The following is a 27,298-nucleotide window of genomic DNA, read 5'->3' as shown; positions in this document are numbered from 1 at the left end:
GACTGCGCCAGGAACCTAATCCCTTCAGAGCTTGTTCCTATTTTTAAAATGAGGAATTGCAGGAATTGCAAAAGACGTGTTACAAAGCACCACTGGTTCTCAAATTCTGTGGTGTATAAACAGAATAAAACATAAGAAAATTTTTAATTTTCTCTTTTTTTGGTTATAAATACATTCAATAAGGCTCATTCAATATGGCAGAATTAGTATACAGGCAGCCCCTGAGATAAATTCATGAGGGTTCCACAAGACAAATGATTACTACCTCATTTAACTGCTCTGTACCTCAGTTGCCTGATGTGTAAAGGGAACGATAATAGCACCAACCTCATTAAATGACAATATACAAATAGCATATAGAACAGTGCCTGGCACATTGTAAATGCTGTGTGAGTGTTGACTACTGGTATCATATTCTGGGTTGGTGGAACATCCTCTGTCCACAACCGTCTTCATCCTGCGGCCATCCGCCGAGCCCCTGCCTTACAGAACAGCCACCGTTCGAGCTGGGGCAGTTGCTGCCTGACGGAGCCCCATCTGTCCCCCAACACTGCAGGTGCTGTTCATGCAATCTCTGCAGCTGAGGCTGAAATCGCACAGATGCCACAGAAAACTCTCCTTGCCCTTCTCTTCCCATCTTCCTGTCTCTGACTAATGCCACAGTCCCTGATGGTCGCCATGGAATAAGGAGTACGCCGCCACCCCCCCCCCCCCCGCCCCCGGCCCACCCTGTCTCACACAGGATTCAGGAAAGTGAAGTGGGGGGGCCGGAAGCTGAGGGAGGAAACTGCTTGTGTTTTTGCTGAGACTGGTGAGAGGGAAAATATGATAATTTTAGCCCCATGCCATGAGAGAGAGAGAGAGAGACATGTTTATTCCTAGCTGCCTGAGTTTCATGTTAGAATTCAGTCTCTACCAAGAATGTCATTTTTTATTATAAAGTCAGAAGGCTTTTGTTGGCTAACTCAAAAAACCTACCATTATAACATGAAAATGACTTTCAAATGGAAAACACATCCTGTTCATTAGTCAGGGACTGCCTTTATTGCCATGGTTTTGGTCAAACTGATATTCTAACAGACATAATAGCACGTTTTAACTAATGCTATTATTCTGCCATATTAAATATATGAAAATATTCAAGCAAGTAATGGGTCTGATTTAAGAAATAAAAACATGTCTAAAATTATTTTTGGCAAAATATATTTTTTGCAGTTTCAAAAAAAAAATAAATGTATCAAACCTCTTTACCCTGGGCTACTTTCACTGTGACATACATATGAAGTGTAGCTTACATATAAGCAGACAAATTATATTATGCTAACTCAAGAAAAATATCTATTTTAATTTTAAGAGACAATGATTGCCCTTCAACTTGTTAGACTGGAACATACTACATCACCAACTTTGACAGTTTTTGCATGGATAAATTTCCACATATTTTTATATTTTAAAAATATCTCTTGGGGTGCCTGGTGGCTCAGCTGGTTAGCCTCTGACTCTTGGTTTTGGCTTAGGTCATGATCTCAGGATCCTGGGATGGAGCCCTGCATCTGGCTCTGTGCTTAGCAGGGAGTCTGCCTCTCTGCCTCTTTCTCCTTCTCCCTCTGCCCCTCCCCGCCCCCGACCAGCTGGCGCTCTCTCTCTAAAATAAATAAATAAAACTTAAAAAAAACTCCTAAAATATGAAATCATACATCTGTTGTATTATACACATTTAACTTTTTGTTAACATTAAAGTGAGTTCAAATAAAATTCAAACAAATCCCTTAAAATTAAATTTTAAAAAGATAATGTATTATGTGAGATTATTAGATAATTTTAAAAAGTTGACACTTACTGTTAGAAGTCAGGATTCCAAATATCATAGTAGCATTTCTCCTTACAATTTTGTTTTCATGGGTGAGCAGTTTAGTTAAGGGTTCCACAGCTCCAAGTTCAAGGAGGGTAGCTTTATTTTCTTCACCTGATGTCATAGGTAAAATAAAATCATGCATGGATAGCATCAATCTCATCAAAACTCTTCCTCGTGTCATTTTAATTTCTTATTTGCCATTTGCCTTTCACATTCCTCTTTGCTTCCACATATATTTCTCTCGGAATAAACTTTAGAGCACAGGTAGCCTGGACAACAGCCGTTCTCCTTCCTCCTGCTGTCGACAAAGCTGGCTTCCTCTTGTCATTCAGTTCTTAGCTCACCCTGCACCTGCTCAGAGGGGTCTCCCCTGACCACCCTATGTAATGTTAATGTTATCACTACATCCAAGCCTTTCTTATCCTTCTTTAGTCTACGTTCTTCATACCACTTGGCGATCTCCTTGAACACTTTGCCTGTTCCACTCTAACTTTTAATTTTTCATGAGGACAGACACCCTTTCCGTTCTATTCTCTCATATCCTCAGTGCCTAGCATAGTGCTAGTCATGGATTGGCATAATTAATCACAAGACTTAATTAACATACACAGTCTCCACTTTGAGTTAAAGTGGGATGGTGGGGTGAGTTCAGGGGGTTCATTTTTCACCCAACGGGGTTACAGTTCCTATTTTGTCAGGCAAGATATGCCTGCAGCTAGCATGAAGGTATGCGCACAGAGGGGAGGGCTGGGGTCACTGGGGACTCCTTAGCTGTGGCAAGAAGCCCCAGAACCAGAAGGCCAGATAAGGCCAGAGTCCTGCTTAACTGTAGAAGCAGTTTGTCCATATCTCGATGAGCAGGATAGCATTCTACGAAGTCAGGAATAATGCTTAGGTCCTGATTAATTTCAGCTTTTCAATTTCACAGGCAATGAAAATACAGATTTCACTTTCAAAATTAATTTGAGAGTATAATAAAGTCATTCTAACTTTTCTTGCCTTAGTTTTCTCATAAAATCAGAGTATTTTATATTTTAAGTTATAGGTCCACATTCTGATAAGACACGGACTATAGCTTCGTGGAGCGCATGGAATTGCCCTGGATCTAAATGGTCAAATCTGTCGCCTGGTAAGAATATGTTGAAATACGCATTGTTGACTCTTACAAACTTCTTTTCAAATCTTCCAATATTTGCATTTTATGGAAATTTAAAACTTAATTTCTTAGATGAAAACATTTTGTCAAATGAATCTTAATTTAAGACAAATTTTAAGATACTAATGCTTAAGTAAAAACATTTTATATATCAGATTGTTATAAAAATTGAAAGTTCCTTTAAATTTTCATTCTGAGACTTTTATTACTTTTATTTACTTTTATTAACTTGAATTATTTCTTCATTAAAACATATTTCTTCTTCTTCTTTTTTAAATAATGCTATATATTATAACTTTATGATCAGAAGAGGATTTGCAAAATTAACAACCTGTGTCATCTTTTACATCTATTTTTATTCTTTTTTAACAGCTTTAATGAGATGACATACAATAGACTGTACATATTTAAAGAAAACGACTTGATAAGTTTTGACATGTGTTTAACACCCATGAAACCAAGTGCCACCATGAAGAACATATCTAATACCCCCCAAAGTGCCCTCTTGACACCTTGTGATCTCTTCCTCCTATTACTATACGTTATTTTGCATTTCCCAGAACTTTATATAATCACGCAGTATGAATTCGTTATTGCCTGGTTTTCTCACTCAGTCTAATTATTTTGAGATTAATCCACGTTGTAGCATGTATCAGAGTTCATCCTATTTATTGTTATTTACTATTCAATTATATGGATATACCATGATTTGGCTGGATCATATATGGTTGGTGTACATTTAACTTTTCGAGAAACTGCCGAACTGTTCCAAAGTGGATGCAAAAATTCCAGAAGTTCCCCATCCTAACCAACACATCTGTCCATCTTTCTGATGATAGTAATCTTAGAGGGTGTGAAGTAGTATTTCATCATGGTTTTAATGTGCATTTCCCTCACAACTAATGATGGTGAGCAAAAGGTACACTTATGCCATCCATATATCTCTTTGGTGAAGTGTGTGTTCAAATCTCTTGCTCGTATGTATTTTTAAATTTTGTTTTATTATTGAGTTCTGAGAGTTATTTATATATTCTGGACACAAATCTTTTATCAGATATATGATTAACAAAAATTTTCTTGTTGTCTATAGTGTATCTTTTAAAAAAATTACTAGACTTTTTTTGAGCAGTTTCAAGTTTATTAAAAAATAAACAGGGGTGCCTGGGTGGCTCAGTCCGTTAAGCAGCTGACTCTGGATTTCAGCTCAGGTCATAATCTCAGGGTCCTGGGATCGAGTATTGCGTTGGGCTCTGGGCTCTCTCCCTCTGCCTTTCCCCCTGCCTCTGCTCATGCTCTCTCTCTCTCTCAAATAAATAAATCTTTTAAAAAAATGAACAAACAATACAGAGTTTTCATATACTCCATCTCCCTTCCCTCCCCCATTTCTCTTACTATTAACATCATGCATTAGTGTGGTACATTTGTTACAATTGATGAACCAATATTGACACATTACTATTAACTAGAGTTGATAATCTACATTATGGTTCACTATATGTGCTGTACAATTCTACAGGTTTTGAGAAATGTGTAAGATTATGTTTAGCTTTCTAAGAAACTAGCAAATCATCTTCCAAAGTACCTGTACTATTTTGGACTCCCACCAGCGATGAATCAGAGTCCCTGTTGTTCCACATCTTCACCAGCATTTTATGTTGTCAGTGTTTAGAATTTTAGCCATTCTAATAGGTGTGTAGTGATATTTCATTATTGCTTTAATTTGCAATTTCCTGATAACATATAATGTCTTTTCACGTGCTTATTTGCCATCTGTGTATCTTTTTTGGTGAGGTGTGTGTTTAGGGTAAATTTGATAAAATCCAATCAATTGTCCTCTTATGGATTATGTTTTAGTGTCATATCTAAGAAACTTTTGGCTAACCCAAATACTCTTTTGGTAGCATCCCACAAATTTTTATATGTTATGTTTTCATTTTCAATTTTGATTTTCCTTTTGAATTCTTTCACTGACAGATTATTTAGAAGTGTGTAGTTACTTTCTATTTAATGATTGTCCAGAGTCCTTTGTGTTAAGTGATTTTCAATTTAATTCTATTGTGGTATGACGTATATTTTATATGATTGGAATTCTTTTAAAATAAATTTATTAAGGCTTGTATTATGGCTCAGAATATCACCTATTTTGATAAATGTCCTGTTTGTATTTGAAAAGAATGCTATTCTGCTTGGAGTGTTCTTTTAAATATCAATTAGGTTAAATTCATTTATATTGCTGTTCAAATCTTTTATATTCTTACAGATTTGCTATTCATTTGTTCTTTCATTTATTAATAGAAGGTTATTAAAGTCCTCAGCTATAATTGTGGATGTTTATTTCTCCCTGCATTTCTAACTTCATGTATTTTGAAGCTCTGACATTATAGGTTTTTTCATAGCTTTTTTTCTTTTATTTAAATTCAATTTAGTTAACACATACTGTAATATTAGTTTCAGGGGTAGAATTCATGATTCATCAGTTGCATATAACACCCAGTGCTCATTACATCAAGTGTCCTCCTTAATGCCCATCACCCAATTACCCCATCCCTCCACCCACCTCCCCTCCAGCAACCCTCAGTTTGTTTCCTATAGTTAAGAATCTCTTATGGTTTGCCTCCCTCTCTGTTTTCATCTTATTTTATTTTTCATAGCTTCTTGATTAATTGACTCTTTTATTATTACAAAATGAGCTTTTTTATCTGATACTACTCCTTCATTATTCTGATATTAGTATAGCCACTCCAGCTTTTTTTTTTTTTTTAAGATTTTATTTATTCATTTGAGACACAGAGATACAGAGAGAGAGAGAGAGAGCATGAGGGACAGGGAGAGGGAGAAGCAGGCTCCCCACTGAGCCAGGAGCCTGACATGGGGCATGATCCCAGCATCCTGGGATCATGACCTGAGCCGAAGGCAGACGCTTAACCATCAGAGCCACCCATGGCGCCCCTCCAGCTTTCTTTTGATTAGTGCTAATATATCTTTTTTTTATCCTTTTACTTTCAAGTTATTTGTGTCATTATATTCTAAGTTCATTTCTTGGATGCAGCATGTAGTTTGGTCTTGCTTTTTATAGACTATAAAACTATCTCCTTGTTAATTGAGTACTCGGCCCATTTACATTTAGTTGGATTATTGATAACATTAGGTTTGAGTCTACCATCTTGTTATTTGTTTTTTGTGTGTCTCATTATTCTTTTTTTCCTTTTTTTCATTTCTGCCTTCTTTGTATGAATTGAATATTATTTTTATGATTCCATTTCATTTCCTTTGGTGGCTTATTTGATATTACTCTTTGTTATTTTAGTGGTTGTATTAAAGTCTGTAGTATACATCCTTATCACAGTTACTTTCAAGTCGGGATAGAGCACTTCACATATAGTGCAAGAACCTTACAATAGTATATACTTCCATTTTTCTGCTTTCTACCTTGGTTCAGTTGTTGTCATATATCTTATTTTTACAAGTGTTTCTGCACAGTAAATGATTACTATTTTTGTTTAAGATAACCAATTTGATTTTTAAGTGATTTAAATAATGAGAAAAAACTTTCTGTGTTACCATTTCTAGTGTTCTATCTTTATTATTTTGTGTAGATCCACATTTCCATCTGGTATCATTTTCCTTCTTCCTGAAGGACCTACTTTACTATAATTAGTAGTGTGGGTCTGCTTGCAATAAACTACTTCAGCTTTTGAATGTCTGAAAGAGACATTATCTCACTTATGTTGTTGAAAGATATTTTTGCTGGGAATAAAATTCTAGGTTTAAAGTTTTTATTTTTCTTTCAGTATTTTAAAGATGCTGCTCCACTGACTTCTTGCTTGCATCATTTGTGATGATAAATCTACGGTCATCCTTATTTTTGTTCCTCTGAATGTAATGTGCTTTTCCCCCTGGCTTCTTTTTAAGATCTTCTCTTTATCACTCTTTTCAAACAATTTGATTCTGTTATACCTTGGTGTAATTTTCTTCATATTCATTGTGCTTGGGTTTTTATGAGCCTCTTAGATCTGGAAGCTTAGAGTTTTTGTCAAATTGGGGAAATTCAGAGCCATCATTTCTCCTAATACCTTTTCTGTCCCTCTCTCTTCTTCTTCAAAGACTCCAGTTACACATATATTCTGTCAGTTTTTATTTACTGATGATTTTATATCCTCATTAGGAGTTATATTTTCCTGCTTCTTTTCATGCCTGGTAATTTTTTATTGGATGCCAGACATTGTGAATTTTACCTAGTTGGTAAATGGTTATTTTTGTATTCTTCAAATTTGTTTTGGGACACAATTATCTGGAAACAATTTGATCACTTTAGGTCTTGCTTTTTAAATATTTATTAGGTAGTACTAGAACAGAGCTCGATCTAGGGCTAATTATTTCTAACTATTGAAGCAAGACCCTTCTGTGTATTCTATACAATTCTCCATGAATCTTGAGATTTTCAAGTTTGGCTGATGGAAACAGGCACCACTTGTGGCCCTGTGTGAGCATCAGGCACTGTTAACTCTGATCATGTTAAGTGCTTTGTCTGACTTCAAGTAGTTCCCATATATATACCTCCTTATCAGTACTCAGCTGAACACTTGAGTCGGACCCTTTGCCTATCTCCTGAGTTCTCTTTCTGTGAAACTCTTTCCTCTCTGTTACTGAAAACTCTTGCTGCCTTTGTCTCCCTGAACTCTTAGATCTGTCTTCTCAACTCAGAGTCCACCAAGCTCTGTACAAGTTACCCCTTCCTGTGATGTGGCTGCAAATTCTCTGAAATTGATAAGCTGGGGTAATCATAGAGTTTATTTCCTTCATTTCCTATCTCTCAATGGTCACTGTCCTTAATTGCCTAATATCAAGTGTTTTGCCCACTGTTATTTCATAGATTTTTGTTTTCTTAGTTGTTTCAATCAGGAAAGTAAATTTGACCCCTTGGTCCATCATGGCCAAAAGGCAACGTCCTATCATTTATCTTAAAAACACAGTCAGAAAATACTGCTAGTATAAAACACCAGACTTACAGTAATTTCTGTATTGACTTCACATAAAATATATGCCCACCTATTTCTTTACCTCATGTCATTTAAAAAAGATGGCATTTGATGACTCTGTATGGCTGAGTGAGACTCATGTTGCCATAACTGCATGATCCAGTGTCTCCCTGATATCTGGCCCAGAATTCTACACAATTACTCATGAACCATACCTGCCAGAAGCAATGATTCTGGTTTTTATCTGGATTCCCAATGATGACTAGAGTGATATAGCAAGGTGAGTATTTCACCATTTGCTACTTGAGTGATTTGTTGTTTTCTCATACAAGTCCCAAAACAATGTTTAAAGTATCATTTCCTTAAAAATCAAATTGCCCCCTTCTTAGTTTAAAAGGTTTTGTTAAAAATACCAAGTTATACTAAACTCTTCCAGTATTCTCAATTAAAATGTTATACAGTATAATAAAAGTCTACTTTTATCACCACTTGGAATGAACTAAAATATAATTGTCATTTATGTTTGTAAACCCTCTATGAATAAACCTTGCAAGAGAACCTAACTTGTACCATGTATAGTGTTTTAATAAACTTTATTTTTTATAACAGTTTTAGTTTTACAGAAAAATTGCAAGGATAGTACAGAGTTACCATATATCCCATACCCATTTTCCCCTGTTATTAACGTTTTACATTAGTGGTACATTTGTTACAATTAATAAACCAATATTAATATGTTACTATTAATTAAAGTCCATGTTTATTCAGATTTCCTTACTTTTAGCCTAATGTTCCTTCTCTGTTCCAGGATCCTATCCAGGGTCCCCTATGACATTTAGTCATATATCCTCAACTCCTCTTGGCTGAGAGTTTCTCAGACTCCTCCTGTTTTTGATAGCTGTGACAGTTTTGAGGAGTACTGGTTAGACGTATTTGTAGAATGTCCCTGACTTGGAACTTGTCTGATTTCAGGGTTATAAGTTTTGGGGAAAAATAACAGAAGTGCCATTTTCATTACAGCATGTCAAGTTCACATATTATCACTATGACTTATCACTGTTGATGCTGATTTTGAGCACCTGACTGAATAGTGTTTGTCAGGTTTCTCCACTATAAACCTACTCTTTTTTCCCTGTTTCCATATTGTAATCTTTGAAAAGAAGTCACTATGCAAAGCCCATACCTAAAGAGTGAAAAGTTATATTCCGCCTCCTTCAGGTCAGAGTACATAAATTATTTGGAATTCTTCTGCATGGGAGATTTGTATTTTCTCTCCCATTTATTTATTTATTCAAGTATTTATTTATATCAGTATAGGCTCATAAATATTTATTTATACTTTGGGTTATAATCCAATACTACTTTATTTTCTTGCTCAAATTGTTCCGGCTTTGACCACTGGGAGCTCTTGCAGCTCCTGTGACTTAAAATTTTTTAAACAACAATAAAACCTTCAACATGACTATTCTATGCAGTGACTAAATTACTCCTCAAGATTAAGATAGGCACTTAGGGAGATATATTAGTTTCAGGTAATGCATTACATGATATTCTGGTTGTCTGAAAGAATTCATCTGACAAGAAGTGAATTAAAGACTAGGGAGAAAGGGCCTATTACATAGTAAATATTTTAAGAAACTAATGAAATAGAAAAATAAACTGAAAAAACCAAACCTTTTAAAGCAAATCTATAAATGGCTTCACATGCTTTAGCCAAAATTTCTTCTTCCGGAGAATTAAGCATTAACACCACAGTTGCTGCTTCTTTGCTTTCAATCATTAATGGATCAAACTGAAATGTAGAGAGAAAAAAACGTCAAGTTCACATATGAGCTTTAAAAAACACGTAAAAAATGAATGGTGTCTAGAAACTTGAAGAGAACATAATCATACTAAAAGGATGTGGTCACTGCCCATGAAGTGCATTATAAAGTTTTTATTTAAAAAACATCACTGATAGATAGTTGCCAGTATTGGTGGCTTTGGAATTCCTGGGGTAATGGCAGGAAGAGCAAAGCATTTTGAATCTGACAGACCTAGTCTCTCAACTTAGCCATGTGGAATCAAACAAGTTACTTAAGCTGCTAGAATTTCAGTTTTCCTTTCCTGTATAATGTGTATAATGATACCTATTCTTCCCAAAGGATCAAGGAGAGGATTAGAAATCATATATGTAATGCACTTAGCACACTGTCTGGCACATAATAGATGATCATTAAATAACATATACTGGCATAATTCTTAGTTGATACACAAGAATCCTTGAGTACCTGTATATATTAGATGCCCTGACAGTCCTAATAATCAGTACTTGCTTCTAATAACTATTCTTTCTGAGAAAGCAGAAATTACATATGTGAAATAACTAAAAAGCAAGAGAAAACCACATATAACAAAATGTAAAATTGGATAAAACCTGAAACAGATTTTATGGTAATGGTAAAATGGTAATACAGTGTAAATAAAAAGTATAGAGCTCTAGGAAGATCTCTATTGTGTTATGAGATCTTGAGAATTCATGGGTAGGCAAAATGCACAATAACAAATTCATGGCTCCTATGGGTTTTCTTCGGTCAAGGTGAAAACAAATTATTACACCATTTTTCTTCCATTTCCAGAGACTGGTGAAGGAGGGTGTTCTGCTATGTTAAAGGAAAAAAATGAATTTCAAAGTTTTAGCTGGCTCTTTATGTTGGCCCTTCCTAAATGGACATCTTATTGTGTCTGGGGATATAATTAAAATTGGTGTTCAGTTTCAGGCTGAGAATGGAGGGACAGATTACTCTAAGTAAGGAAGCATAATTGTGTGAGGTTGGGAGAGTGAAGAAGACAAAGAGAGCAGTAAGCAATGACCTAAAAGGGCACAGCTGGGATAAAAATCCCCCTTGCAGGGGAAATGGCTGTTGGATTTCAGGACAGCATTATTTAACATCCAAATTAAAGCTGTTGTTTGTGTATGTCTTACTCTATACTAGAAACTCTAAGAGTTAAAAAAGTCATAGTGTTTGTTCTCAAGCCTCTTGGACTCTTTCTGGGGAGATAAAACTTCATTAACATTCTGCCAGGGGTGCCTGGTGGCTCAGTCGGTTAAGTATCTGCCTTCGACAGGTCATGATCTCAGGGTTTGGGGATCGAGCCCTGCATCAGGCTCCCTGATCAACGGGAGTCTGCTTCTCCCTCTCCTTCAGCCACTCCCCCTGCTTGTGCTCTCTCTCTTTCTCATAAATAAATTAAAAAATCTTAAAAAAAAAAAAAAAGTCTGCCACATGCACCAAGCTTGTGGCACTTGTGGTTTTCCAGTGACATGAACCAGTGAGAAAAGATGGCCCCTGTAGCGGAGCCCAGAGCAATGGCAAAGACACTGGCTTCAACACTGATCAGAAGAGCACAATGGCCCAGAAATCCACAGAAATTTTAAGGGAGGACTTCTGAAACTATTTGGGGATTGAGGCTTGAAAACCATCAGGCACTCCTAAAGTCAACAAGTATATTAACTATATATTTAAACAAATTACTTGGCAAATGCTCCAGTCAAAACTGAGGAAGACAAAATATAAAAACAATAGTAGTAGATCAATAAATACAATAAAATATATAGTTAAGCTGAATGATAGTGATGTTGTGAATCACAATGTAATTCTTAAGGATTTCTGAAGATGACACATTATGAGAAAAAAATTAAAAATGACTTGGAATTAAAATTCTAGAAATTTTTCAACAAAGCTCATGTAAAGGAAACAGGATTGTTCTGGTAAAGAGAATGAGATTATTGCCCAGTTATAACTTATTTTTTACATTGATATAAAAAGCAGACTTAAATATGTGTTTAATAGACTACAGATAAGTAGAAGTTCCAAATTATCAAAAGGAAAGGGTAACAAATGAAAGTTGTTCAATTTAGAAAAAGGGAAGAAAGTACAAAAGAGACACAACATGAAAATATAGCAAAGAGACATCTTAAACTTAAAATAAACCTTAAACTTAAAATGATAGGAATAAAATCAAATATATCAATGACCAAAATAAACATCTATAGGGCCAATAGATTTCATTAATTAAGATTGTCAGATTGGGTTAAAAAGCAAAATCTACTCTGTTTTTTGTATATTGGTGCATATTTCTTCCACTTGATCTTACAGAATACAAATTCAGATCTAAGATATAGAACATTTCTATCTCCACCTCACACTCCTTCCCCCTCCAAAAAATCCTCAGAAAGATCATCGTTATGTGACTTTTAAAATCATCAATTAGTTTTTCCTGTTCTTAAACTTTATATAAAGAGAATATATATGTATATTTATATATATAATATATATTCTATAACATAATTTATATAGAGAGAGAATCATAGAACATGACTTCTTTCACCTCTGCCTTGTTTAGCATAGCACGTCTCTGAGATTCATTCACATTTTTGTACTACTAAGTCATACTTTCTATAGCTGTATATTATTCCGTTGTATGAAGGTTTGGGTTCTTTCCTTTCAGTTGGAGGCGATCATGAACAAAGCTGCAATGACTATTCTTGCACATGTCTTTTTGTGGATATGTGTCTTCATTTCCCTTGGGCACATACCGAGGCATGGATTTGATGAGTCATAGGCTAGATACGTATTTACCTTTCACGGATACTGTTGAACAGTTTTCTAAAGTGGTTTTATCAATTTATATTCCCACTAGTTATAAATAAGAGTTCCAGTTGTCCCACATCCTCACCAATCCTTGGTATTTTCAGTCTTTTTTAATTTGCCTTTCTATAGCTCTTAGATTATATTTTTAAGTCAATCTGCTTTTCATGGTTGTTGCAGTGGAAGAAATGTTCTACTGCTCTATATTACTACTACTGCATCCTGCGCAGAAACAGAAGCATTCTCATCACTTTTTAAAATTCTCTTATGTCCCTTCTACTGACTCTGACTCAATACATCGTCTATCTCTCAGCTTTGTCTTCTGCCATCATGCTTGATACTCCCATCGATTTTTCTTGCTTCCTCACAGAGAGGTTTCCTGTAGCGCCCACAGTGTTCAGTCTTTGAGGATTTCTTGGTAGCCAACAAGCAAATGGTGTAAGATAAAGCTTCACTGTTCAGCTACTCCCACTACACCTATTCCTCCTCCTCACTGGAGTCCCCACCCCATTCACTCCCTCTATTTCCACTTCAGCTTTCTCGTTTCTTCACTTTACTTTTTATCCTGCTTAGATTTCATGATCTATTATCTTAGTAACACTCCTGCCAAACCCTAAATAAACCTTTGTGTCCTTCTGTCTTCTCATCAAATCAATTTATTTTTTTTTTAAGATTTATTTATTTGACAGAGATAGAAAGAGAACACAAGTAGGCAGAGCAGCAGGCAGAGTGAGAGGGAGAAGCAGCTCCCCGCGGAGGAAGGAGCCCGATGTGGGGCTCGATCCCAGGACTCTGGGATCATGACCTGAGCCGAAGGCAGCCGCTTAACCAACTGAGCCACCCAGGCACCCCTCATCAAATCAATTTAAAATATCCAAACCATGAACAGACACTAGAAATTTCTTTCTTTGCATTTGTGCTCAAGCATCCGAGCATTCTAAGAGAATGTTAAACTACAGGGAAAATTAGTATTACTGTAAATTCATGATCAACAAATTCACAAGAGCCTCACGTATTCACAAGAGCCTCTGCACATATTCTTCTATTGTGTTAAAGAAAATGTGTCTCTTACTATCTCAGGAAAATATCTAATGTGTGCTTTGGATTTTTAACCCATTCATCTTTAATTCACTCATTCATTCAATAAACACTCATTCAACCCCTAATAAGTGCATTATACTGAGAAGAGTGCATTAAACAGGATAACCAAGTCCCCCATTCTCATAGAACATACATATTCCCAGTTATGTCATACCATTAATCATCCCTTTTTTTCTCTTGAGTAGTCACCTTCCTCCTAACAATTAAATTATTCCCATTACTTCGTTTGAGTCCACTTTACAGAGGGCCAATTTAGATTCAGTAAAATGCACCTAACTATGATGAGTTTTAATAAATGTATATGTATGTATAACCAATGATATGTGGAACTTTCCATTACCCCAAAATATTTGCTCCCACCTCTCTGCAGTTGATTCCCTTTCCCACATCCACTCTAGGCAACCACTGATCTGCCTTTCACTATAGATTAACTTTGCTTAATACAAAATTATTACATCGGTACCCTCTATGTATGGCTCCTTTCATTTGGCAGAATGCTTATGAGATTCATTCAGATTGTTCCATGTATCAGTGATTCATTCCTTTTACTGATGAGTGATATCTCATTGTATGAATACAACACAATTTGTTTATCCATTCAATTAGCTGATGGACCTTTGGGTTGTTTCCATTTGGGACCATTATGAATAAAGCTGCAATGGGCATTTTCATATAAGTCTTCTTGTAGATATATGCTTTCATTTCTCTTGAGTGAATACCTAGGAGTAGAATTTCTGGCTTGTCTGGTAGTGAATGTTTAACTTTACAAAAAAAATAATTTTTTTTCCAAAGTAGTTTTACTATCTTGTGTTCCCACCAGCAATGTATCTGTATCCAACAATAGATATCTCTTCACTTATTTGTCTTGTCTCAGCAATGTTTTATAGTTTTCAGCATATAACATTGCATTTATTTTGTTAAACTTATCTCTAAATATTTCATTATTTTTGATGCTAATGGCAAATGATATCTTTTTTTCTTCATGTATTTTAAACAAGTGTTATTAGGTGAACAACATTTAGGACCATTTTTTCTCTTACAAATGAACCTTTTCATTAAGATGATATGTATCTCTTTTTCTCTGGTAATATTATTTGCCCTGTAATATAATTCATCTAGTATTAATATAGGCACTCCATCTTTCTTATGATTATTTCAGTGTATCTTTTACCATATTTTTACTTTTAACCTATCCATATCTTTATATTGAAAGATTTCTTGTAGACAGCTTATAGTTTGGATCTTGTTTTTTTATTCAGTTTGACAATCTCTCACTTTTAATTGGAGTATTAAATCATTTACATTTAATATAGTTACAGATATGATTGGGTTTTAATGGACCATCCTCTTAGTTGTTTTCTCTCTTTCTGTTGGTCCCTGGTTCCTCTTTTCCTGTCTCTTTTTAGTATCCAATTTTATCTCCTCTATTGGCTTATGAACTGAGTTTTCTTCTGATTATGGGTCACATATTTCTTTGCATACATAATAATTTTTATTGGCAACTAAACATTGTGAAAATTATGTTGTTGAGTGTCTGGATTCTTTTGGGGGGTTTCTCTTAAAGGATGTTGAATTTTGTTCTGCTAGACAGTTGTTTTATTTATGCTTCAGCTTGATCTATTTAAGGCCTGTTTTAAAGCCTTATTACAGCAGGTCTGGGGAAGCCTTTGCTCTAGGGCTGGATTAGCCATACTACTACTAAGGCATGACCTTGCTGGGGGCTCTATTTAATACCCCAGATGTTCAATAAGATCTCTCCAATCTTTTGGATCAAAACCAGAATGTCTTCCAGACCTGTATGAGTCTAAAAATTATGCAGCTTACATCTCCCTGAGAGTTGTTCATGCCTGTTCTTTGTCATGAGCATGAGTTTCACCCTGTGCAGCTTAGACTTCAAAGAATCAAGGGGACCATTAACAAAATTTCTGGAGCTATTTTTCTATGTATTTCCCTCCTCTCTGGCACTCTGCCCTGCAAATTCTAGCCACCTTAGCCTCTCTAAACTCTGGCTTCTCAAAACTTCCTTATTTTAAAATGAAAATAATCTTTCCCTGGATGTTAATCACCTTCCAGATGCTATCCTATGCCTCCTTCCCTTTCAGTCAGAAATTTTATGAACTATTGATTTTTCTCCATTTTCTCCCTCTCACACTTCCTGCTGAACATCTCTAAACTGACTTTTTTTTTTTTTAAGATTTTATTTATTTGACAGAGAGAGACACAGTGAGAGAAGGAACACAAGCAAGGGGAGTGAAAGAGGGAGAAGCAGGATTCCTGCTGAGCAGGGAGCCCGATGCGGGACTCGATCCCAGGACCCTGGGATCATGACCTGAGCCGAAGGCAGACACTTAATGACTGAGCCACCCAGGCGCCACTAAACTGACTTTCATCCTCATCAGTTCACCAAAATAGTTCTAAGACCATCATCAGTGATCACCATGTCACCCATCACTTCTTGACATTTTTATTTCATTTCTAGAGAATTAAAATAATAAACAATACTTGAAACTGTAGAAGCTTAGGGTTTACTTTAATTATCAGGCCTCCAGCTTTCTGGATAAATTTTTTATTGCTTTTTATTCATGGTAGTTTGGGTATTGAAAATCCTTGTTTTTTGTTGTTGTTTGGGGGGTTGTTTTGTTTTTTTTTCACAGCTATATTCCTCTGAACTTCCCTATAATAGCACTTAATACATTGCATTGTTTCTTTAGTGTATGTGTCTTCTTCAGTATGTTTACCATCACTTACTCAGTTGTTCAAGCCAAAAACTTTGAAACATCTCCCAACTCCTCTTCTTCTCACACCCCACGTGCAATCCATCAGCAAATCCTGTCAACTCTACCCTCAACATGGATCCCCATTTGGCCACTTCTTGCCTTCTCCATAGTTACCATCTGGGCCTAGCTGCATAGTTTATGGCTCCTCTGTAATAGCCTCCAAATTGGTCTTCCAGTTTTCACTTTTCTTTCACATTGTAGCTAGAGTGATCTTATGCGTTTTGTTTTAAACATAAATGAGATGTCGCTAATCCTCTACTTGTAACCTTCCACTGGATTCCCCTTTTGGCACATTAGAAAAAAAAAATCAAACCTCCTTAATACAGCCAAAAAGGCCCTACATAATCACCACCATCCCACTACCTTTGACACCTACCTCCTATTCCCTTGCTTTCTAATTTCCAGCCATACCAACTTTCTTGGCATTCCTCACACACACGAAGTAAGGCCTTAGTTATTATTCTCTGGCTGGGGTGCTCTCTCCAGATATTTGCATAGCATACTTCCTCATTCCATTTGTCTTTCTTAAGTGTGACCCACTGGGAAAGCTTGCCCTGACATGGATTTTATTTAAAGTAGCCTGATCACTCTCCATCCTTACAACCTACTTTATTTTTCCTCATTGATCTTATTACTATCTGAATTATATTATTATTTGTTAAGTGACTGTTTCCCCCAAATATTCTATATTTGCTATTCTGGTACTTCAATATTTTTAAAGCTGACTTTATAAGCATGTGAATAAATATGCCATGTTAAAACAAGGAATGTCATGACACAATGACTACAATTGTCAAAGGAGTACATGAAAATATATTTAAACTAAAACTATCATAAACATCTTTAATCCTTCTTTAATCGTTGAGAAAACACTTCAGTATTTTGCCATGTCTTCTGGTCATCATTAAGAAAAAGGTGATATGGGGTACAAGAAGCTTAAAAGGAAGATTCAAACTGGAAGAGTTACAATCTAAAGAGTTGTTAAAGGCGGAGAAATACCAATATTTGGGAGATAGCGGAGAAACTTGGCATGACATTTGTTTCTCCTACAGAGCCTACAGCATTATAGTAATTTTTTATTAAAAAAGGTGCTGAGAATAAAATGATAGCTATAACAGAATGCCACACAACTAAATAAATAATACTGTGCTGTAATTACATAACCCATCTGCTTTCCTGTGAGGAATTCACAGTCACCAACAAGCTGGTTGTGAAATTATAATTTCACACCCTATACAAAATAAATGATGAGCAAAAGTTATTTATAGAAAGAGTGAAATAAAGGGGAAGGATTTTGGCTAAACTTTAAATTTTAAGCTCAGTCAATTAGAGAAGCATAGACTTTATATCTCTGTTAAGGAAACAGATTGTCTAGAATAGTGCTGCCCAGTAGAATTTCAACGATGGAAATGTTCTGATTCTTCATCATCCGATGCAGCAGTCACAAGCCATGTGGGGCATTTGAGCACTTGAAGTGTAATGTGACAGGAACTGAATTTTTCATTTAATTTTTAGTTGTTGATTTTGATTGATTTTACTTTAATTATTATAAATTTAAATTTAAATAACCACATGTGGCTAGTGACTACTGCATTAGCACAGGTCTAAAAGAATACAAAATTATAAAGTTGAACTCAGTGAAAGTATATAAATCATGACAGTTTAGTGATTTTTATGGTACCAATAAGGGCAAATAAAAGGCTTGTTTGATGTCGATTGGAATGTGTTTACTATATCAGTGGTCTCAGATCACAAGGAACCAATTACACAGGAAAAGAGAGACATAAACAGAAGGAAGCAGACTACCACTCTAATACAAACTTTTAGTAGAGAACATCTAGACATCAGTTAAAATCCGCTAAAAAGTGTAAAAATTAAAATGAAAACAGCTAAAATGGTCTCTAGTCTTCTTTACGACCTGAATTAAAGTAAAGGTTTAGAGCCAGGTAAGCAAGCTGATAATTGTTTATACAGTTTTGTATATGTTTATTAATTTATACTAATTTTTATTAAGTCATTACATTTTGTTTATCTGTGATGAGGGCGAAAGACAGAAAAATAAATTCCCATAAACCTTCATTTCTGAAATAAGTCCGTTTTGGCAGTAGGTGACAGAGCGTCAAGGGTTGCATTCTGCGGTTGATGAAAGTGTCCTGGAGAAACAAGACCCTGGAGACATCCCACTCCTTCAAGGAACTGGGTTTGATTGCCCAGGTGAGGGAGCAGGTTCTGCTAGTGCCTGTCACTCTGACTCAATACTCATGGAGCTCAGCTCCCCCAGATGCACTGAACTACGAAGAGAAGGTGCTGACCCATTAACATAAATCTTCGGGTAACTTGATACTTACTGAGATTGCAGAACCATAGTCCCTTATGAGTTTAGATGCTGTGGATTTATCCACTTAAATGCGATTTCCTCTGAAATATTAAGAAAATAAACATTCCATGCTCATAAACTTGAAGACCTGACCGTGAATCATGTCGACCACACCCCAGGCCACCAGGAACTTCAGTGGCCATCTGGTCTTCCACAGTTGATCTCCCTGCCTCGTTTGACAATTCATAAAAATTCTAAAGTTTTACAGAGTGATGAAGAGCACCCTCAACTACATCATTCAAAATAACAACTTCTACTAAGTTCTTATCTAGTGCCAAGCACTGTTCTAAGCATCTTATATTTATCTAACCTTGCCTCATTGCTGTGAGTAGTTACAAAGTGGGTATCAGTTCATCCTCCCTGAGGTGTACAGAGGTTGGGAACTTTGCCCCAGATCATAAATGGTGGATGATGTAGTAAAGATTCAGTTTCTGGTAGTATAACTCGGAGCCTATATTCTTAGTCACTGAATATCTTGCCTTATATTAAATATTGTCTATTAAGGTCATTTGCTAGTAACTCTCTTATGTAATCACTCCACAGAAAGTTTGCCTTTTATTTAAAGCATCACAAACAACCTTTCAGCCAGACTTAGAAATGATGTGGGGAGGCAGAATATAGTTGCACTGCTCGTTCAAGCTATATCTTCCCCACATCCAAGCTAGTGGTCACTTTCATGAGAAGGAATGGAGGTCAATACAGCATATAGGCATATATTAAATGTATGCTTTGACAATGAGAAAATTAAGAAAAGCAAAGGGAGCTTTATTTTGACCATATGACTGAACATTCTTCTTTCTGTCCCCATAACCCATTTTAAATAGTAGATGAAAGACTAATAAAAATACAAATCTTTGGAAATAATGTTTTTAGGAACTCTATAAGGAAGTTATTATTTGACACAGGAAAGTTTATTTTCTTAAGCAGTTATATATCCATCTTTTAAATTTGGTCTTCCTTTAAAATCTGTACAAGAAAACTTTTGTAGACTTTGAAGAGGTACACCTTGGAAAAAATTTCAAGTTCAGATAGTTTAAATTGTGGCATACTGTTTTGAAGTATTTGAATTTGTAAGATAGAAAGTGGTTACATACTTTCACACTAATCTATCAGCTTTATTAACATAAAGTCAGAGTAGGGGGAGAATGGAAGGACCTTGAGGAAAGGTAATAGTCAAGGACCACTGGTAACTGTTGCATGCCTTTTTTTTCCCCCCTTGGTCTCACTCCATATTTTTTAAAGTATAATTAACATACAGTGTTATATTAGTTTCAGGTGTACAATATAATGATTCAACAATTCTATACATTTCTCAGTTCTCAAGATAAGTGTACTCTTTAATCCCCTTTATCTCATCCATCCCCCACTTACCTCCCCTCTGGCAACCACCAGTTTGTTCTCTGAATTTAAAGTATGTTTTTTTTGTTTGTCTCTTGTTTTGTTTGTTCATTTGGTTTTTTCTTAAATTCCATGTATGACTGAAATCATTAGGTATTTGTCTTTCTTTGTCTGACTTACTTCATTTAGCATTATACCCCCTAGATCCTTCCATGTTGTTGCAAACAGCAAGATCACATTCTTTTTATAGCTGAGTAATATTCCATTGCACATATATATATGCCACATCTTCCTTATCCATTCATCTATGGAGGGATACTTGATGCAATCCCTATCAAAATACCAACAACATTTTTCACAGAACTAGAACAAATAATACTAAAATGTGTATGGAACCACAAAATATCCCAAATAGCCAAAGCAATCTTGAGAAAGAAGAACACAGCTGGAGTTATAACAATCCCAGATTTCAAGATGTACTACAAAGCTATAGTCATCAAAACAGTATGGTACTGGCACAAAAATAAGACACATAGATCAATGGAACAAAATAGGAGGCAAGAATATAGAACGGGGAAAAGGCAGTCTCTTCAACAAATGGTGTAGGGAAAACTGGACAGCTACATGGAAAAGAATGAAACTGGACCACTATCTTACACCATACACAAAAATAAACTCAAGTGGATTAAAGACCTAAATACGAGACCTGAAACCATAAAACTCCCAGAAGAAAACACAGGCAGTAATTTTTTTAAAACTGGCCATTACACATGCTTTGGCTGTCCCTAAGGCTGTTGTGAACTGCTAGATTTCTGGCAACACTAGGATTAAAACCGTTTCTCAAGTCCTTGATTGTGCCCCACAAGGTCTAGAGTACAGAGGACAATGCAAGCAAGATGTTGCAAAATTATAGAAAGTGTATTAGACAAATATATCTATTGCTTAATAGTCCCTTCATTCCAATTGTAATTGGACAGTCTTTGTCGGCAAGCTCTGTGTTCCTTAGTCCACTTTCCGGTAATAAGATGTCAATAACGTTATTGTGCGGGGCACCTGGCTGGCTCAGTCCATGGAGCATGTAACTCTTGATCTTGGGGTTGTGAGCTTGAGCCCCATGTTGGGTGTAGAGATTACTTAAAAATAAAATCTTGGGGGGCGCCTGGGTGGCTCAGATGGTTAAGCATCTGCCTTCGGCTCAGGTCATGATCTCAGGGTCCTGGGATCGAGTCCCGCATCGGGTTCCCTGCTCAGTGCAGAGCCTGCTTCTCCCTCTCCCTCTGCCACTCCCTCTGCTTGTGCTCTTCTGTCTATCTCTCTGTCAAATAAATAAACAAAATCTTTAAAAAAAATAAAAAATAAAAAATAAAATAAAAATAAAATCTTGGGGCACCTGGGTGGCTCAGTCGGTTAAGTGTCCAACTCTTGATTTAGGCTCAGTTCATGATCTCAGGGTCCTGGGATGGAGCCCCTGTTGGGATCCTCATTTAGCAGGGAGTCTGCTTGAGATTCTTTCCTTCCCCCTGCATGCTCACTCTCTCTCTCCCCCTCAGATAGACAGATAGATAAATAAAATCTTTAATAAACTAAAATAAAATCTTTAAAAAATGCTACTTTGCAATAAAAAGTAGTAATGCAAACTTAGAATGCAATGAAAAAAAAAACAAGAGAATTTGGAATGTTGTAGGAGTATGTCCAAAGGGAAAGCAACTAGAATGATGAAAATGCATCATGAACCACAATGACCATCTATCTCTGCAAAGCTTTCCTAGACCTGGGCAGACAGATGTTTCTGCAGCCTTTATTCCCAACTGTACTGAAGGATCATACATAAGAAGTTACATAAGGGTGTGTGTGTGTGTGTGTGTCAGAGTCTAAAGGAGTCCCATAATAATAAGCCTTATATACTAGTGTTAACTGTGTGCCAGGTACTGAAAACTTGATGTGCTTTATTTCATTTTAATTCATACAACAACCAAAATGAATTGGACATTACAATTTGCATTGAAGATTTTTTTTTTTGAACTGAAATAACTCAGCCGCATTTGGCAACTGTGCCAAACAACACAGCTCATGAGAGGCAGAGCTGAGACATAGCTCACATCCGTAACCACACAGCTCCAGTGCTGTTGGGAAGATACTGCACTAAGCTCAGCCTCCCTCAAACTATAAAATCCTACGAGTCTATTGACTGACTATAAGCATTTTTTTTCATTCGCATTTTATTTGAAGAAAATTACACCAAATGTCTGTTTCAAAATAAGTTTCTAAACTGAAAACTGTCCAAGTTCATTTTCTATTTTTAACACAATCTTTTGGTAATTCATAAACTTTAAAGAAATAAGATAAAACCATGCTTTTAAAAGAGAGACAGGGTTTTGTGCTGTAGGCAATGCGTTACTCAAATATTTGGAATAGAAAAAGAAGATGAACCCACACTTTTCTCTCCATAGAACTGGAAAATACAAGACTTCTGATGTCCAAGTGGTCGTCTTCAGACAACCTTATTATACCTATCTAGTAGCTATAGCATAAACTCTAGTTAATTTTGAAAATTCACTTGGATGATTAACATTAATGACAGGCAGGCAAATATAAATTTAAAATATTTAAAAGAACAAACCAAAACTATTTGTTCATTAACTAGGCTTATAAACATGCCATCCACATACTGGAAAAGCTAATAATTACTCTCTAATTGTGCTAATTATGTAATGACAACATTATAAATGTTGTTTATATAATGTTAGATTTCTCTAACTAATCTTATCATTAGTCAGACTTTGGACTTCTGCCACTGTGTACTCATGCATATACTGGTATGTGCCAAACTGTTTGAACAATTTATTTTTAAAACTGGTTGTTAATGTGCTACTATAATATTCAAATCAGAAACTTACCACATCCTTAGGAGGAGGTTCTGCTTCCTTCTTTATCTTTTTACCCATTCTGGAAAAATAAATAGTTAAAAGTGTCATTTGTAAAGGGGCACCTGGGCAGGTCAGTCGATTAAGCATCTGACTCGATCTCAGCTCAGGTCTTGATCTCAGGGTTGTGAGTTCAGACCCCGCGGAGAGCCCACTTAAAAAAAAAAATTGTCATTTGTACATCGTGTATACGATGTACAAACCTCTCAGTTGCCTATGCCCTTAGAAGGAGATTCATTTCCTTATTTTGATTTTACCTAAAAAGAGACTATGCAGTACTTGTAGAAATTATCGTACACGTACAAATATGTTACCTACATTCCTATTTCAGATCCTCAAATTTTAAGGAACTTATTGATAAGATTGTTGAGCATTAGTCTGGCTTCCAGTTCGTAAGAAAGAGAATACATTAGTGACATAACTTTTACTTACATAACAGGAAACAGTTTCCCATGCTTACAGCTCACTTATGGAGGGCTTGGGAGACTAAATCCAAGTTACTTTTGAGATCTGCAAGAATGTTTTGCCACAAAGGGATTGGTCTGCTTTCTGCACTGATCTAACCCAACAGTGTCTGGTACATAATAGGCATTTGATATTTATAAAAATCATTAACTGTTTTTCCTGGGAGTATGATTTTATAAATGATACCCAAGACATAACCAACTGCAAACTAACATTTGTGTCATTTTCCCAGATAACCAAAAGTTTTTTCTAATATAATCCATAGCTCATTAAAACAAGTAATTGAGAATCTGAAGAGATGTATTCTGGGGAAATTGGAGTTATTGCTTGCAAGACCCTTTTCCACCTGCCTTTGTATGGAAAAATGTGCAGGAAAAATGCCTGTGCAGGAAAAATGTCAAAGCGTTGGTACTCAAAGTTGATACACCACGGAGGAGTAACTCCACCTGGGTACAGAGATCTTTCCAACATGTTGGTGACTGTTAGACTGTTAGAATAACCCCAGAAATCTTTTGAATTTTCTCCAATGAGAGTTTATGCTTGGTATTTGCGCAATCTCAAACGGTATAAACTAGTCTCAAGGAAATTACTATAGTTTCCAGAGAAATTCTGGGAAGTCGAAAATCCTTGGAGAGAATCTACATCAGGGTTAATTCAGATAGTTTGTCAAGGCACAAATGTAACTCCTAGCATTAGAGACACTGACCAGAATTTATCACATATTTTAAAAAGCCACATGTTCATAGAAACTCCTAGGGACTTCTGACAGACATCCAGGTCCCTAATTTCAGGTCACATACATTTCAAGATCTTTGAGGGCCTGGGCAAGTTTATGCTGTGATGCACTACCTCACATTATATCCAACACATTCAACATTAAAATGTACCCACACTCTCCATTAAATACAATTTTCATCATAAAAAGTTTTGAAATTAAGCATTTGAAATTATTCAGCAGTTTGTACACCTGGAAATTCTTACAAAATGAGAAAATTGTTTTCAAATGTAATTTAATATTAATAAAAAACATTTAACATTAATTTTTCAATTTTCTTTTCAGATTTTAGAGGCAATATTTTTTTCAAAATTCAAACATCTTTCATAGATGCTTAAAAAGCACAGACCGTAGACTTTGTGTCTATAATATTCCAAGCAGATGCATAGAAACTATTCTAAACAAATGAAAATCTATCCTACAACTAATCTCTAGGAAAAAGAAATTTCATAGCTCTTTGCAACCAATTCCAAGATACAGCAGCCTTTGACTTACATAAGAACTGCTTATGAATAATGTTTGAGAAGGAACTGAATTACACCTACACAAAGTTACTGTAGGTCATCTGATTTTCACTCAGGAACTTATTTTTCCCATTTCAGGATAGTGGCTTTGAATAATTGCATATTGAAGAGTATAGAGGTTGGAACAGCCTTAACACAAGATTAGAGCAATGAAGCTGATCTTAGGCAATACCGTGAAGTAGGAAGCATTTGGTTTGTGTTTTTATTGCCAAATTGAACATAATACTTAATGGGGGAGAAAGTATACAACTGACAAAGAACCAGGGCAATGAGCCTCAAAGATAACCCTAAGGTGTTTTTTTTTTAACTTTGTAAATTCAACATTTCACTTAAAAGCAACATGATACAACCAAATTACCTCATATTGTTTTATTCTTTAAAAATGTGTTTTCTTTTAAAGCTTCAGAGGTGTCAAATTAAGAAAATAAATACCTTTGACTGTTGGAAGCAAACCTGCTTTCCTTGACTCTTTTACCACCTGCCCATTGATGTTTTTTTATTGTGCTAAAATAAACATACCATAAAATTTACCATTTTAATCATATTTAAGTGTATAGCTCTGTGTCTACTGTCCACTTATAGAGGTAATACATTTCATTACAGAAAATTTGGAAGACAAGGAAGGGCACATAGGATAAAAAAAAAATCACTCAGGAAAGACTCAGGGAGATCAGCACTATTTCAATATAGTTCCTTTTTTGTGTGTTTTCTATAGTGATTTTACCATCCTACCTGGATTTCTAGCCCCTATTCTCAACTTCCCTTCCTGGAACCATTTTCCTACTATATTCTTAGACTAATGGACAAGTTCATGGAAGCTCAGTCTCCATACATTGCTCCAATCATCTCCAATGAATCAGGATATCATGTCATTTAAAATCATACTGTAAAGTGCACTATTTATCTAGACAGTCCCCTATTGTTGAGCATTTATTTCCAATTTCCTGAAATTATGGATAAGGCTGCAATGAACATCCTTAGCCATAAAATGTTCATCCACATTCCGCAACTGCTTCTTTAAGATAAAGTAAAATAATTGGATGAAAACGCATGAACTTCACGGCATTGAGTACGAAAACAAATCTGCTTTAAATGTGCATCTTCTCGATTATTAGAGAGGAGCCACATTTTTCCCCCACAAATGTATCACTCATTTGTACTTCTTGGTGAACTTTCAGACTACACGACCTTAAATGTTTGCCAGTGGGGAGATCTTTTTTGAGAAAACTTGAAGGGGGAGGGGGAAGGCTAGAACAAGTGGGGACTCGCTTCTTGAGTTGCTGAGAGTCAAGTAACGGAATCTTAGACCCTCAGATCCCCTCTACGGGCCTCAGTTTTGTCACCTGTTAAATGGAAGGCGGCCGGGATGCTCATGAAACCCACCCCGACCCCCGTCTAATATTGCGGGCATAGGGCAGGGACCAACAACCCCTACAAGGTGTTCGTCCTTTCCCTCAGTAGCCCCAGATGTCGCCACCCGCGGGGCACCTTCTCCTTGCCCAAGTTCTGCTGGGACCTCGGCCCTGGGCCTCTCCTAACCGCGGGCGTAGCTGCGTAGCCGCACGCCTGCCTTTACCTGCCAGGAGATCCCTCAGAGCAGCGCTTCCTCAGACCTGGAGAACTGTACCCGCTGCGGCCGGCGCGCGCCTCTGGGCCACTGTTGTTCTTGGTTGCTAGGCGACACCGGGCCGCGCCTGCGCGCGCAGGGAAGCGCGCGCCTCCGCCCAGGAAGCTCGCGCTCGGCAGCCCTATGGCGCTCATTGTCCCGCCTTAGGAAAGCCGTCGGTAGGGAAAGAGCTCGGGCGTCCTCCGCTCCCTGAGTGCAGTGCTTTGAGGCAGGATAGACGTGAGAATCCTCCTCTCCCTAGTTGTTGCAGGCGAGCCCGGGTGAAAACTGTAAATCAGCAGGCAGTGCAGCCTCAGCTTCTAGCCAGCGGACCGGCTCTGGGCTCACATACTCTGAGATGCTATTGCTTTCTCCCAAAGACAGGCCTCAGCCAGAATCGTGCAGATGACTTCCAAGTCGCCACTTCCTGTCCGGACTCCACGAAGCCACAGACCTGCAGGGCCGACACCTTGCATGCACTAGGGTGTCTAGTCGGCCCTCACAGAACTTATCTTGTCCCTTCAAAATCTCCTCTTCCACCTTTCTTTCCTCTTTATGCCATTCTTCCCAATGGCCTAGATCTCCATTTCCCTTCTTTGTCCTCCACCCTCCCCTCCAATCAGCGGTTAAGTCAATTGGCCCTCTTCATTTTGCCTCGTATCTATTCCCTCTCTTCAATCCTTACTGTCACCCCAACCCACGTCATCCTTTTTGGCTTCTGATGACTTCCGTTCCTCTCTCCTTTCTATTTATTCACCATACCAGAGACAAATCAACCTTCCAGAAACTA

The 27,298-nt window shown here is 36.6% G+C and overlaps 1 protein-coding gene across 2 annotated transcripts in view; it reads right to left on the bottom strand.

Moving 5' to 3' along the window:
* Positions 1-26,605, bottom strand: part of ARMC3 (armadillo repeat containing 3) — an 89,435-nt gene extending 62,830 nt beyond the window's left edge. For both annotated transcript variants that reach the window (XM_036092619.2, XM_078075221.1), the window contains exons 1-4: positions 26,479-26,605; positions 23,112-23,160; positions 9,665-9,782; positions 1,841-1,966 (exon numbers count right to left, since the gene is read on the bottom strand). In XM_036092619.2, coding sequence (XP_035948512.2) covers positions 1,841-1,966; positions 9,665-9,782; positions 23,112-23,159 — 292 coding nt within the window. In that variant the 5' untranslated portion in view covers position 23,160; positions 26,479-26,605. The remainder of the gene's footprint in view (positions 1-1,840; positions 1,967-9,664; positions 9,783-23,111; positions 23,161-26,478) is intronic.
* Positions 26,606-27,298: the final 693 nt, after the last annotated feature.

Source organism: Halichoerus grypus, chromosome 6 (genome assembly GCF_964656455.1).
Source record: "Halichoerus grypus chromosome 6, mHalGry1.hap1.1, whole genome shotgun sequence".
Lineage (NCBI taxonomy): Eukaryota > Metazoa > Chordata > Mammalia > Carnivora > Phocidae > Halichoerus > Halichoerus grypus.
The sequence above is the reverse complement of the archived record's forward strand: the minus strand, read 5'-3'. Positions and strand labels throughout refer to the sequence as shown.